The 12,746-nt window shown below is 43.0% G+C and overlaps 2 protein-coding genes across 3 annotated transcripts in view; one reads left to right on the top strand and one right to left on the bottom strand.

Moving 5' to 3' along the window:
- Nucleotides 1-12,057, top strand: part of LOC139275024 (homocysteine S-methyltransferase YbgG) — an 85,244-nt gene extending 73,187 nt beyond the window's left edge. Inside the window, exon 10 of one of the 2 annotated variants that reach the window (XR_011595658.1) lies at nucleotides 6,124-6,199. Coding sequence is in view for 1 of the 2 variants with exons in the window: in XM_070891892.1 (XP_070747993.1) it covers nucleotides 6,124-6,200 (77 nt within the window). In the remaining variant the exon portion in view is untranslated. Of the gene's footprint in view, nucleotides 1-6,123 lie in introns of both variants that reach the window. The other variant, XM_070891892.1, reaches the window with a different exon arrangement.
- Nucleotides 1-12,746, bottom strand: part of ercc5 (excision repair cross-complementation group 5) — a 287,038-nt gene that overhangs the window by 165,891 nt on the left and 108,401 nt on the right. The window lies entirely within an intron of this gene.

Below are 12,746 nucleotides of genomic sequence, written 5' to 3'. Positions count from 1 at the left end.
TACCACATCCATCAGGAGTTTGGATGTGGTGTCCAGTTTGCTGTCAGCTCTGCTTGATCGCCCAGCCGCATCGATGAAGCAGTTGAAATCACCACCCAGAACGACCGGTCTGGATGTCGCCAGCAGCAGTGGGAGCTGCTGGAGGAGGGCCAGCCGCTCGTTTCTGAGAGGCGAGGCATACATTTTTATACAATAAATCTGCTACGAGGAGGCAGCCGCCCATCACCTCCTTAACTTCGATGATGAAGTGGCCTCCCCGCAGCAGAATGCCCAGGCCGGAGGAACGGCAATCGTTGCCTCCTGACCAAACGGATGGTCCATGGGACCACCATTGCAACCACTGCCGGTAACTGCTGGAGTGCAGCAGGCCATAATCCTGCAAGAATAGCAGGTCTGCCTTGACCTTGGCAAGGTACCCCAAGGTGGAAACACATCGCGTAGTCGACTTACTGCTACGCACATTAATGGATACAATCTTTAAACCCATTTTTAAATTTTGTGATTACAATCCAAACATTATAGTTTGAACACGCAGTCCTTTGGCCCTGTGGCCAGGGAGGTGTAGGTCTCCTTTGGGGCATTGCGCTCCTCAGCTATCTCCTCACAAGTCACCATGTTCTTTTGACGCCTGCGCATTAGCTGAAATTGCGCTTGGGGCAGGCCTTGTACAGATGTCCAGCCTGACCACAAAGGTTGCAACACTTGCTCTCTTTGCAGTCCTTTGTCTGGTATCCTTCCTTCTTGCAGTTGCGGCAAATGATTGCTTTGCAGCTTGCTGCCACGTGGCCTGCGTTCCCGCAGGTTCGGCACACATTGGGTTGTCCGCCATACACCATGTAGCCCCGACTTCCTCCGATGGCAAAGCTGGAGGTGGGGTGCAGGATGGTTCCGCTGGCGTCCACTTTCAAGGTGACCTGGATCTGGCGCTTGCCAGATCCCATGAAAATCCTTCAGGTCGATGCTGTTTCCTGGCGAGGAATGTCAGCACATCAGTGACTAGGATGTGGGGGTTGTACATGTGCACTGTGATAGTGCGCTTCCTCTGCGATGGAGGGTGAACAGTGGTTCCGAAGTCAGCATTGACCGCAGTAGTTCACTCGCCTCCTTCAATCCCTTCAGGAATTTCAGGCATTGGGTGACGTTTCTGAAGGTTACATCAAAGTAACCTCTCTTCGGGTTGTCCTGCAAGGCGAAGACATCCGCGTTCTCTTTGAGATCCCCAGTATGTTTAATTTTTCTGGATATCATCCTGGTGAATCTTTTTTGCACCGTCTCCATATCCTTTTTATAATATGGAGACCAGAATTAAGAACATAAGAATTAGGAGCAGCAATAGGCCATTCGGCCCCTCGAGCCTGCTCTGCCATTCAATAAGATCATGACTGATCTTCTACCTCAACTCCACTTTTCTGTACTGTCCCCATATCCCTTGATTCCCTTAATATTCAAAAATCTATTGATCTCTGACTTGAATATACTCAAAGGCTGAGCCTCCACAGCCCTCTAGGTAGAGAATTCCAAAGATTCACCACACTCTGAGTGAAGAAATTTCTCCTCATCTCAATCCTAAATGGCCAACCCTTTATTCTGAGACTGTGACCCCTGGTTCTAGACTCCCCAGCCAGAGGAAACATCCTCCCTGCATCTATCCTGTCAAACCCTGTAAGAATTTTGTATGTTTCAATGAGATCACCTCTCATTCTTCTAAATACTAGAGAATGTAGACCTAGTCTACTCAATCTCTCCTCATCGGACAATCTCCCCATCCCAGAAATCAGTCTGGTGAACCTTCGTTGCACTCCTTCTATGGCAAGTATATCCTTCCTTAGGTAAGGAGACCAAAACTGTACACAATACTCCAGAATTGTGGACAGTACCTGTGGTCTAACCAAGGTTCTTTACAAGTTTAACATAATTTAAACTGTTTTTAAATTATATCCCTCTGGAAGTTATAGAAGCTTACAGCGCAGAAGTAGGCCATTTGGCCTGTCGTGCCTGTGCTGGCTCTTTGAAAGAGCAGTCGTGCTTTGTCCCACACTCCCGATTGCCAAGTATCTGTCCAACTCCCTTTTAAAATTATTTATCAAATCAGCTCCCACCATCTTTTCAGGAGAGCATTCAAGATCCCTACACCTCAGAGAGAAAATATTTCTCCTCATCTCCACTCTACATCTTTTGCTAATGATTTTAACTCTATGACATCTGATTTTGACCCAATCGCCAGAGGGAATAGTTTTTCTCTGTCTATTCTATCAAAACCAATCATCCTGAAAACTTCTATTTGGTCACCTCTTAACCTTCTCTGTTCCAACCTCTTCTCATAACTGAAGTCCCTCATCCCTGGTAACATCCTGGTTAACTCTTCCGTGTCCTTTAAAAGGACTTTACATCTTTCCTGAAGTGTGATGCCCAAAATTGTCCACAATAGTCCAGCTGAGGCCTAACCAGTGATTAATAAAGTTCTAGCTTGATCTTTTTCGAACCCAGTGTTTGGTTTGTTGTTTTCTTTATGACCTGAGTAACCTACACTGCTACTTTTAATAATTTGTGTAACTGTACCACAAGATCCCTTTGCTCATCTACCCCATTTAGACTCTTATAATCCAAGCAGTATGTGGCCTGCTTATTCTTCCTACCAAAATGCACCACCTCAACCTCACATTTATCTATATTGAAATTAATTTGCCAATTGCATGCCCATTGTGCAAGTTTATTAATATCTTGTCACAGTCTTCCTCCATATTAACTATAACCCCCAATTTGGTGTCGTCTGCAAATGTTGAAATTGTACTTCCGATTCCAGAGTTCAAATTATTAATGTAAATTGTGAACAACAGTGGGCCTAGTACCTATCCCTGTGGAACAATACTTTCCACCTTTTGTCAGTCTAAGTAGCTACCTAACCTTTACTCTCTGTTTTCTGATTCATTACCAGCTTGCTATCCATTCTGATACTTGTCCCCTGACTCCACAGGCTCTGACCTTAGTTATGAATTTACTATGTGGTACTTTATCGAAGGCCTTTTGAAAATCTAAATATATTACATTTTCTGCATTACCCTTGTCCACTCTTTATTACTTCTTCAAAGTAATCTATATACCAGACAAATGGGAATTCTCTGGGGGCAAGGGTAAGGAAAGTTAGGCCTAAAACATTTAATTTAATATTATGTAGGCATGACAATGATCTTGCACTGAGCAATGGATCTTTTTGTTTTGGAGAAAACCAAAGTACACTTACAAGCAGTACAGCCTGCCAATGGAAGTGTGGCAACATTAATTCATTCACCTTATTTGTGCCAGCATTTGAGTATACAAGCAGAATTTAAGTGTAAAAGTTGATACATATATAAACCTGTTCACATTCACTCCACCGTTTCCACTCATTAGTGAATAGAGTAAAATACATTTATAACATTGAATATTTGGGATCAATAAGTTTCAAATATTTGAACAAAATGTTATTTTCCATTCCCGTCTTCCCGCTCCATATTCCTTGTTTTTAGCAATGCTTTTAAATCTGCCAGTATGATCCGGTTAGCTACTTCAATGGTATCAGTCTCTTCTCAAAATTTCAATAAGGTAAATCAATATATTGAAAATGATCACCGCTTTCAAAACAAGTGCAGCTTAGTAGTTATACCACTGCTGATTATATCCCATATACATGTTAGTGCCATGTATTACCATCAATGTGGGCACCAACTGCAAAATAATTTTAACCTGCAAATGCTATTTGGAAGGTATGAAAAAATATTGACAAGTAAAATCAAGGACAATCCAAACATGTTTTATAAATACATTAAGAGCAAGAGGATAACTAAAGAAAGACTATACCCTATTTGAGACCATAAAGGCAACCTGTGTGTGGAGATGAAAGACCTGGGTATGGTTCTTAACGAATACGTTGCATCTGTTTTCACAAAAGAGAGGGGCGATGCAGACATTGCAATCAGGGAGGAGGAATGTGAAATATTAGATGAAATAAACATAGTTGAGAGAGGAAGTATTAATGGGTTTAGCATCTTTGAAAGTGGATAAATCCCCAGGCCTGGATGAAATGTAACGCTGGCTGTTAAAAGAAGTAAGAGAGGAAATAGCAGAGGCTCTGACCATCATTTTCCAATCCTCTCTATCTACAGGTGTAGTGCTGGAGAACTGCTACCGTTGTTTAAAAAGGGAGAAAGGGATAGACCAAGTAATTACAGGCCAGTCAGCCTAACCTCAGTGGTGGGAAAATTATTGGAAAAAATTCTGAGAGATAGGATAAATCTTCATTTAGAAAGACATGGATTAATCAAGAACAGTCAGCATGGATTTGTTAAGAGAAGGTCATGTCTGACTAACTTGATTGAATTTTTTGAGGAGGTTACAAGGAGGGTCGATGAGGGTAGTGTGTTTGATGTGGTGTGTATGGATTTTAGCAAGGCTTTTGATAAGGTCCCACATGGCAGGCTGGTCACAAAAGTAAAAGCCCATGGGATCCAAGGCAAAGTGCAAGTTGAATCCAAAATTGTCTGAGGCAGGAAGCAAAGGGCAATGGTCGATGGGTGTTTCTGTGACTGGAAGACTGTTTCCAGTGGGGTTCCGCAGGGCTCAGTACTAGGTCTCTTGTTTTTTGTGGTATATATCAATGTTTTAGATTTAAATGTAGGGGGTATAAATAAGGAGTTTGCAAATGATACAAAAATTGGCTGTGTGGTTGATAATGAAGAAGAAAGCTGTAGACTGCATAAAGGTATCAATGGACTGGTCAGGTGGGTAGAACAGTGACAAATGAAATTCAATCTGGAGAAGTGTGAGGTAATGCATTTGGGGAGGGCTAACAAGGCAAAGGAATATACAATAAATGGTAGGACACTGAGAAGTGTAGAGGAACAGAGGAACCTTGGAGTGCATGTCCACAGATCCCTGAAGGTAGCAGGACAGGTAGATAAGGTGATGAAGGCATATGGGATACTTGCCTTTATTAGCCGAGGCATAGACTATAAGAGCAGGATCCACAAACAAATCCCTTTTTTTCTTCTGCCATTTTTCCCCTTTATGGTTCAGTTTGACTCAGTTGGTGATCTGCATCTGAATCAGAATGTTGTGGCATCAAGTCCTACTTCAGGACAGCACATATACTAGGATGGCACTTCACTGCAATTCTGAGGAAGATAGCATTGTTGCAGCTGTTATCTTTGAAATTAAATATTAAATCAAGGTCCTTTCAGTCAGTTTGAATGATTTAAAAGATCACTTGGCACTATTTGAAGTGTAGTTCCCATATCCTGCCAACATTTCTCCTTCAACCAACATCACCAAAAACAGATTAATTGATCGTTCATCTCATTTACTTTTTTTAAAAACTTTCCTACGTGCAAATTAGCTGCCTATATAACAGTGACTGTAGTTCAAAAATAATTAAATAATTGTGAAGTGTTCTGGGATATATGGTGCTATACAAATGTAAAATCATTTTTTCTCTCCTGAAGATGTTTACTAGTTGTTGACATATGGTTTCATTGGCCCTAGTCACTTCTAATACCTCACTCATTATTAAATGTGAGCCTAGATGATGAGTGGCAGACTATCAGATTGTAAGATGCATCACAGTCATGTCCGAGACTGTTCGCGCACTTTTCAGCAGGGATCAATGGAGAGCCCTGATTGGGGAGAAGAGATTGGGATGTGACACAGGGACACTGAAGCCAGTTGCAGCATCCCAAACACTGCTTTGACTGAGATCAGATTACTCAGATCTGAGTGGATGAGTCACTAATCTTAATAAACCGAGGCATTGGGGAGCCCAAATGCACTCTAGGATGAACTGCAGTAAGTATTCCTTGTCTCCAGCAGCAGTAAGTTTTAAACAGGAGTTATCTGCTGTAATCTTAATTGCCTTGTTGCTGTTATTTTCACTGTCTGCATTTGAAATGCTGTAACCTTTGACAATGATGATTCTAAACATAAATATTTTATTTTGTAACATCTAGCATAATGGTATGTCGATCTTTGACTAGTTATATAGTTGTTAATCTGGATGTTTGCTGAAGCATAGGTTCTAGCATATAAGCTTTATTAATAATACCGAAGAATTGACCCATCTAATTTTGTATTTTTAAAATATCTATCTCATAGGTGGCTGTTGCAGAACTACCCCAGCTGATATAGCAGAGCTACGAGATATTCTAAAACCTAATTTGTCACATGAATGAGCTTCAAATATTAGCAAGAGGAATGTGAATGCTGTTAACTTTCATTGCCATTATCGAGTGTTACAGTTTGTTAAATACTGCACATACCATTAGCCTTATAAATGAAATATTAAATAGATTGGTTGCTTGGTGAGTTTGTAAAATTCTTAATTATTCTGATGTATGGTTTTAACACAATGATCTAATCTCCAAATGGAAGAAAGTATACATTGGTCTTTAAAATATTTTAATTTGGATTTAGAAATGATGACTTCCCATATTGTGTAGATATCCATTTTGATCGGATAAACTGCTGTATCTTTGATGTATATTATGGTGGCTAGATTACTGTAAAACAAACTAATTTCATAGTCAAATATACCAATAAAATTACTATCAGTAGTTCCATGGAAATTTATCATGAAATGTTAATGTTTTAAGTTGTTTCAAGAGAAGCTTTATTGGAGTGAAGAGGCCAATCTTAAATTTTAGATGCTTATTAAAAACTGCTGGCTCTGTGTAAATTAAGTACTCTCCCACTGACGAAGCAAACACTGACTGCCATGATCAGATCCTAAGAATCTTCAGGGCCAGAGTGTCAGCAAGCTATTCCACTGTGCAGAGCATCACAGTCCAGTTTACACATGAAGAATGGCCACATTGGGGTGGTAGTAATATGGTTTTGGATGAGGAGGCGTATTTGATCGCACCTTTCCATGATACTAATCCTACCATTTTCCCATTACAGCAGCTAGCTGTCTCTTAAATAACTCCAACGTTCTGGCCTTAGTCATCCTTTCTGAAAACTTGTTCCAGTGTAAAGAAATACTTTCTCCCTTCCTGATGTCATAAATTTCATTACCCTGAACCTACTCTTCGTAGAATGGTCACAGCATGGAAGAAGGCCATTTGGCCTGTCGAGCTCATGCCGGCTCTCTGCATGAGCGCTTCAGCTAGTCCCACATCCCTTCCTTTCCTGGTAGCCCTGCAATTTTTTTTCTTTTCGGTGCTTATCCAAATCCCTTTTGAAAGCAGTGATTGAGTCTGCCTCCACCACCCTTTCCGGCAGTGTATTCCAGATCCTAACCACTCACTGTGTAAAAATGTTTTTCTTATATGTGGCCTTTGGTGCTTTTGCCAATCACCTTAAATCTGTGTCCTCTGGTTCACGACCCTTTTGCCAATGGGAACCATTTCTATCTACTCTGTCCAGACCCCTCATGATTTTGAACAGCTCTATCATATCTCCTCTACTCTGCTTTAAGGAGAACAAACCCAACTTCACCAGTCTATCCATGTAACTGAAGTCCCTCATCCCTGGAATAATTCTCGTACATCTTTTCTGTACCCTCTCTAAAGCCTTTACATCCTTCCTAAAGTGTGGTGCCCAGAATTGGACACAAGACTCCAGTTGAGGCTGAACCAGTGTTTTATACTGGTTCATCATAATTTTCACGCTTTGTACTCTATACCGCTGTTCATGAAGCCCAGAATCCCATAAGCTTTTTTAACTGCTTTCTCAACCTGCCCTGCCACTTTCAACGATTTAGAAACATAGAAAATAGGTGCAGGAGTAGGCCATTCAGCCCTTCGAGCTTGCACCACCATTCAATAAGATCATGGCTGATCATTCCCTCAGTACCCCTTTCCTGCTTTCTCTCTATACCCCTTGATCCCTTTAGCCGTAAGGGCCATATCTAACTCCCTCTTGAATATATCCAATGAACTGGCATCAACAACTCTCTGCGGTCGAGAATCCCACAGGTTAACAACTCTCTGAGTGAAGAAATTTCTCCTCATCTTAGTCCTAAATGGCTTACCCCTTATCCTTAGACTATGTCCCCTGGTTCTGGACTTCCCCAACATCGGGAACATTCTTCCTGCATCTAACCTGTCCAGTCCCATCAGAATTTTATATGTTTCTATAAGATCCCCCCTCATCCTTCTAAAACTCCAGTGAATAGAGGCCCAGTCGCTCCAGTCTCTCCTCATATGTCAGTCCTGCCATCCAGGGAATCAGTCTGGTGAACCTTCACTGCACTCCCTCAATAGCAAGAATGTCCTTCCTCAGATTAGGAGACCAAAACGGAACACAATATTCCAGATGAGGCCTCAGTAAGGCCCTGTACAACTGCAGTAAGACCTCCCTGCTCCTATACTCAAATCCCCTAGCTATGAAGGCCAACATACCATTTGCCGCCTTCACCGCCTGCTGTACCTGCATGCCAACTTTCAATGACTGATGTACCATGACACCCAGGTCTCGTTGCACCTCCCCTTTTCCTAATCTGCCACCATTCAGATAATCTGCCTTCGTGTTTTTGCCACCAAAGTGGATAACCTCACATTTATCCACATTATACTGCATCTGCCATGTGTTTGCCCACTCGCCTAACCTGTCCAAGTCACCCTGCAGCCTCATAGCGTCCTCACAGCTCACACCGCCACCCAGCTTAGTGTCGTCTGCAAACATGGAGATATTACACTCAATTCCTTCATCCAAATCATTAATGTATATTGTAAATAGCTGGTGTCCCAGCACTGAGCCTTGCAGCACCCCACTAGTCACTGCCTGCTATTCTGAAAAGGACCCATTTATCCCGACTCTCTGTTTCCTGTCTGCCAACCAGTTCTCTATCCACGTCAGTACATTACTCCCAGTACCATGTGCCTTGATTTTGCACACCAATCTCTTATGTGGGAACTTGTCAAAAGCCTTTTGAAAGTCCAAATACACCACATCCACTGGTTCTCCCTTGTCCACTCTGCTAGTTACATCCTCAAAAAATTCTAGAAGATTTGTCAAGCATGATTTCCCTTTCATAAATCCATGCTGACTTGGACCGATCCTGTCACTGCTATCCAAATGAGCTGCTATTTCATCTTTAATAATTGATTCCAACATTTTCCCCACTACTCATGTCAGGCTAACCGGTCTATAATTACCTGTTTTCTCTCCCTCCTTTCTTAAAAAGTGGTGTTACATTAGCTACCCTCCAGTCCATAGGAACTGATCCAGAGTCCTGCACATATACCCCTTGGTCTCTCTGTTCATGCACCCCCTTTAGGATTGTACCCTTTAGTTTACATTTGCTATCATTCTACCAAAATGTATCATTTCACATTTTTGTGTCTTACATTTCATCTGCCACGTGTCCGCCCATTCTACCAGCCTGCCTGTCATCTTGAAGTCTACCACTATCCTCCTCACTGTTCACTATACTTCCAAGTTTTGTGTCATCTTCAAATTTTTAAATTGTGCCCTGCACACCCTCATCCAAGTCATTAATATCTATCAAGAAAAGCAGTGGTCCTAGTCCAACCCTTGGGGAACATCTCTATGTACCTTCCTCCAGTCCAAAAAACGACTGTTCACCACTACTCTCTGTTTCCTGTCACTTAGCCAATTTCTTATCCATGCTGCCACTGTCATTTTTATTCCATGGGCTTCAACTTTGCTGGCAAGCCTATTATGTGGCATTTTGTTGATTGCCTTTTCAAAATCCATGTCAACTGCATTGCCCTCATCAACCCTCTCTGTTACCTCATCAAAAAAACTCGATTATGGCCAGTACCTCTGCAATTTACGCCCTCAATTCCCTCAGCATCCTCGGATGCATCCCATCCGATCAGGTTAAACATGATTTGCCTTTAACAAATCCGTGCTGGCTTTCCTTAATTAATCCACACCTATCCAAGTGACTGTTAATTTTGTCCCTGATCAATTTCTAAAAGCATCCCCACTACTGAAATTAAACTGACTGACCACTGAACAAGGGTGTAACATTTGCAATCCTCCAGTCCTCTGGCACCACCCCTGTATCTACAGAGGACTGGAATATTATGGCCAGTATCTCTGCAATTTATGCTCTCAATTCCCTCAGCATCCCAAGATGCATCCCATCCGCTCCTAATGATCTATCTACTTTCTAAGTACAGCCAGTCTTTCTGGGCAATCAAGTGTCACCACTACCTCCTCCTTCATTATGTCTATGGCAGCATCCCCTTCCTTGGTGAAGACAGAAGCAAAATACTTGTTTACTACCTCAGCCATACCCTCTGCCTCCATGCATAGGTCGCATTTTTGAATCCTAATTGTCCACACCCTTCCTCTTTCTATCCTTTTACTATTTATATACCTACAGAAGATCTTTGGATTATCTTTCATGTTGGCTGCCATTCTATTCTCATACCCTCTCTTTCCCCCTCATTTTCTTTTTCACTTCTCCTCTGACCTTTCTATCTATAGCCTTATTCTCAGATGTATTTGCAACCTGACATCTGTCATGTTTTTTCTGCTCCATCATATTCTCTATCTGTTTCATCATCCAGGGAGCCCTGACTTTAGTTGCCCTGCCATTCCCCCTAGTGGGTATGTACCTGAATTATTTCCTCTTTAAAGGCAGCCCATTGTTCCATTACAGTTTTGCCTACCAATCTTTGATTCCAGTTTACCCGGGTCAGATCCATTATCCCACTGAAATTGGTCTTCCTCCCCCCCAGTTAAGCATTTTTACTTTAGATTGCTCCCTGTCCTTTTCCATATCTAATCTAAACCTTATGATACTATGATCACTGTTTCCTAAATGTTCACCTACTGACACTTGCTCCACTTCACCTTCCTCATTCCCCAGAACCAGATCCAGCAATGCCTCCTCCCTCGTCGGGGCAGAAACATACTGATCAAGAAAGTTCTCCTGAACACACTTCAGAAATCTTCCCCTTCTCTGGCCTTAACAGTATTAGAATTCCAGTCTATATTAGGATAGTTGAAGTCCCCCATTATTACTATTCTATAGTTCTTGCACCTCTGCAAGTTCTCTGCAAATTTGATCCTCCATATCTTTCTCACTATTTGGTGGTCTGTAGAATATACTTAGTAGTGTAATGGCATCTCTATTATTTCTTAACTCTAGCCATATAGATTCTGTCTTTGACCCCTCCAGGGCATCCTCCCTCTCCAGCACTGTAACATTCTCCTTAACCAATATTGACACAACACCTCCTATTTTTCCTTCCCTATATTTCCTGAATACCTTATAACCAGGAATATTCAATACCCGATCCTGACCTTTTTTCAGCCAAGTCTCAGTTATTGCCACATCATATTCCCATGTGGCTATTTGTGCCTGCAGCTCACTTACCTTGTTTACTACGCTTCATGCGTTCACATAGATACACTGCAAACCCATCTTAGACCATCCTGTATTCTCTTAGTTTGACCCCACCTAATACCTTACTATTACTTTAGTGCTCTTTGCCTCTCCCAATCCTTTGAGCACTTTATTTCCGCTTTCTAATGTTACATCCTGGTGCCCATCCCCCTGCCAAATTAGTTTAAACCCTCCCTACCAGCACGAGCAAACCTCCCCACGAGGATATTGGTTCCGGCCCTGTTGAGGTGCAACCCGTCCGGCCTGTTCAGGTCCCACCTTCCCAAGAACCGGTCTCAATCATAGAAGTTTACAGCACGGAAGGAGGCCATTCCAGCCCATTGTGTCCATGCCGACCAACAAGAGGCTATCCAGCCTAATCCCACTTTCCAGATCTAGGTCCATAACCTAATGCCTCACGAATCTGAAGCCCTCCCACCTGCACCATCTCTCCAGCCATGCACTCATCTGCGCTCTCCTCCTATTTCTATACTCACTAGCCCATGGCACCGGGAGTAAGCCAGAGATGACCACTTTTGAGGTCCTGCTTTTTAATCTCCTTCCTAACTCCCTAAAATCTGTCTGCAGGATCTCAATCCTTCTTTCTACCTATGTCATTGGTACCAATATGGCCCACAAGTTCTGGCTGTTAATCCTCCCCCCTCAAAATGTTCCTTAGCCGCTCAGAGACATCCTTAACCCTGGCACCAGGGAAGCAACATCATAGGCAGTCCCTCGAAATCGAGGAAGACTTGCTTCCACTCTAAAAGTGAGTTCTCAGGTGACTGTACAGTCCCAATACGGGACAGACAGTGGTTGAGGGAAAGGGTGGGTGGGTAGTCTGGTTTTCCGCACGATCCTTCTGCTGTCTGCGCTTGGTTTCTGCATGCTCTCGGCGACGAGACTCGAGGTGCTCAGCGCCCTCCCCGATGCTCTTCCTCCACTTAGGGCAGTCCTGGGCCAGGGATTCTCAAGTGCCAGTGGGGATGTTGCACTTTATCAAGGAGGCTTTGAGGGTGTCCTTGAAATGTTTCATCTGCCCACCTCGGGCTCGCTTGCCGTGTAGAAGTTCCGAGTAGAACGCTTGCTTTGGGAGTCTCGTCTCGGGCATGTGAATGATGTGGCCCACCCAATGGAGCTGGTCGAGTGTGGTCAGTGCTTCGATGCTGGGGATAATTGGCCTGATCGACGTTGGTGCATCTATTCTCCCAGTGGATTTGCAGGATCTTGCGGAGGTAGCGCTGGTGGTAACATACCATCCTGGAGTCACATCTGTGGCCGCAGAAACAACCGTCTGCTCCCCTAACTATTCAATCCCCGACCGCTTTTGCTGTCCCATGCTTCTTCCTCCCCTCTTGTACAGCTGAGCTACCTATGGTGCAGTGGACTTGGCTCTGGCTGCACTCCCAGAGGA

The sequence above is a fragment of the Pristiophorus japonicus genome, chromosome 10, assembly GCF_044704955.1.
Source record: "Pristiophorus japonicus isolate sPriJap1 chromosome 10, sPriJap1.hap1, whole genome shotgun sequence".
Classification (NCBI taxonomy): Eukaryota; Metazoa; Chordata; class Chondrichthyes; family Pristiophoridae; genus Pristiophorus; species Pristiophorus japonicus.
Note: the sequence above shows the minus strand (reverse complement) of the source record. Positions and strands in the feature narration are given on the sequence as shown.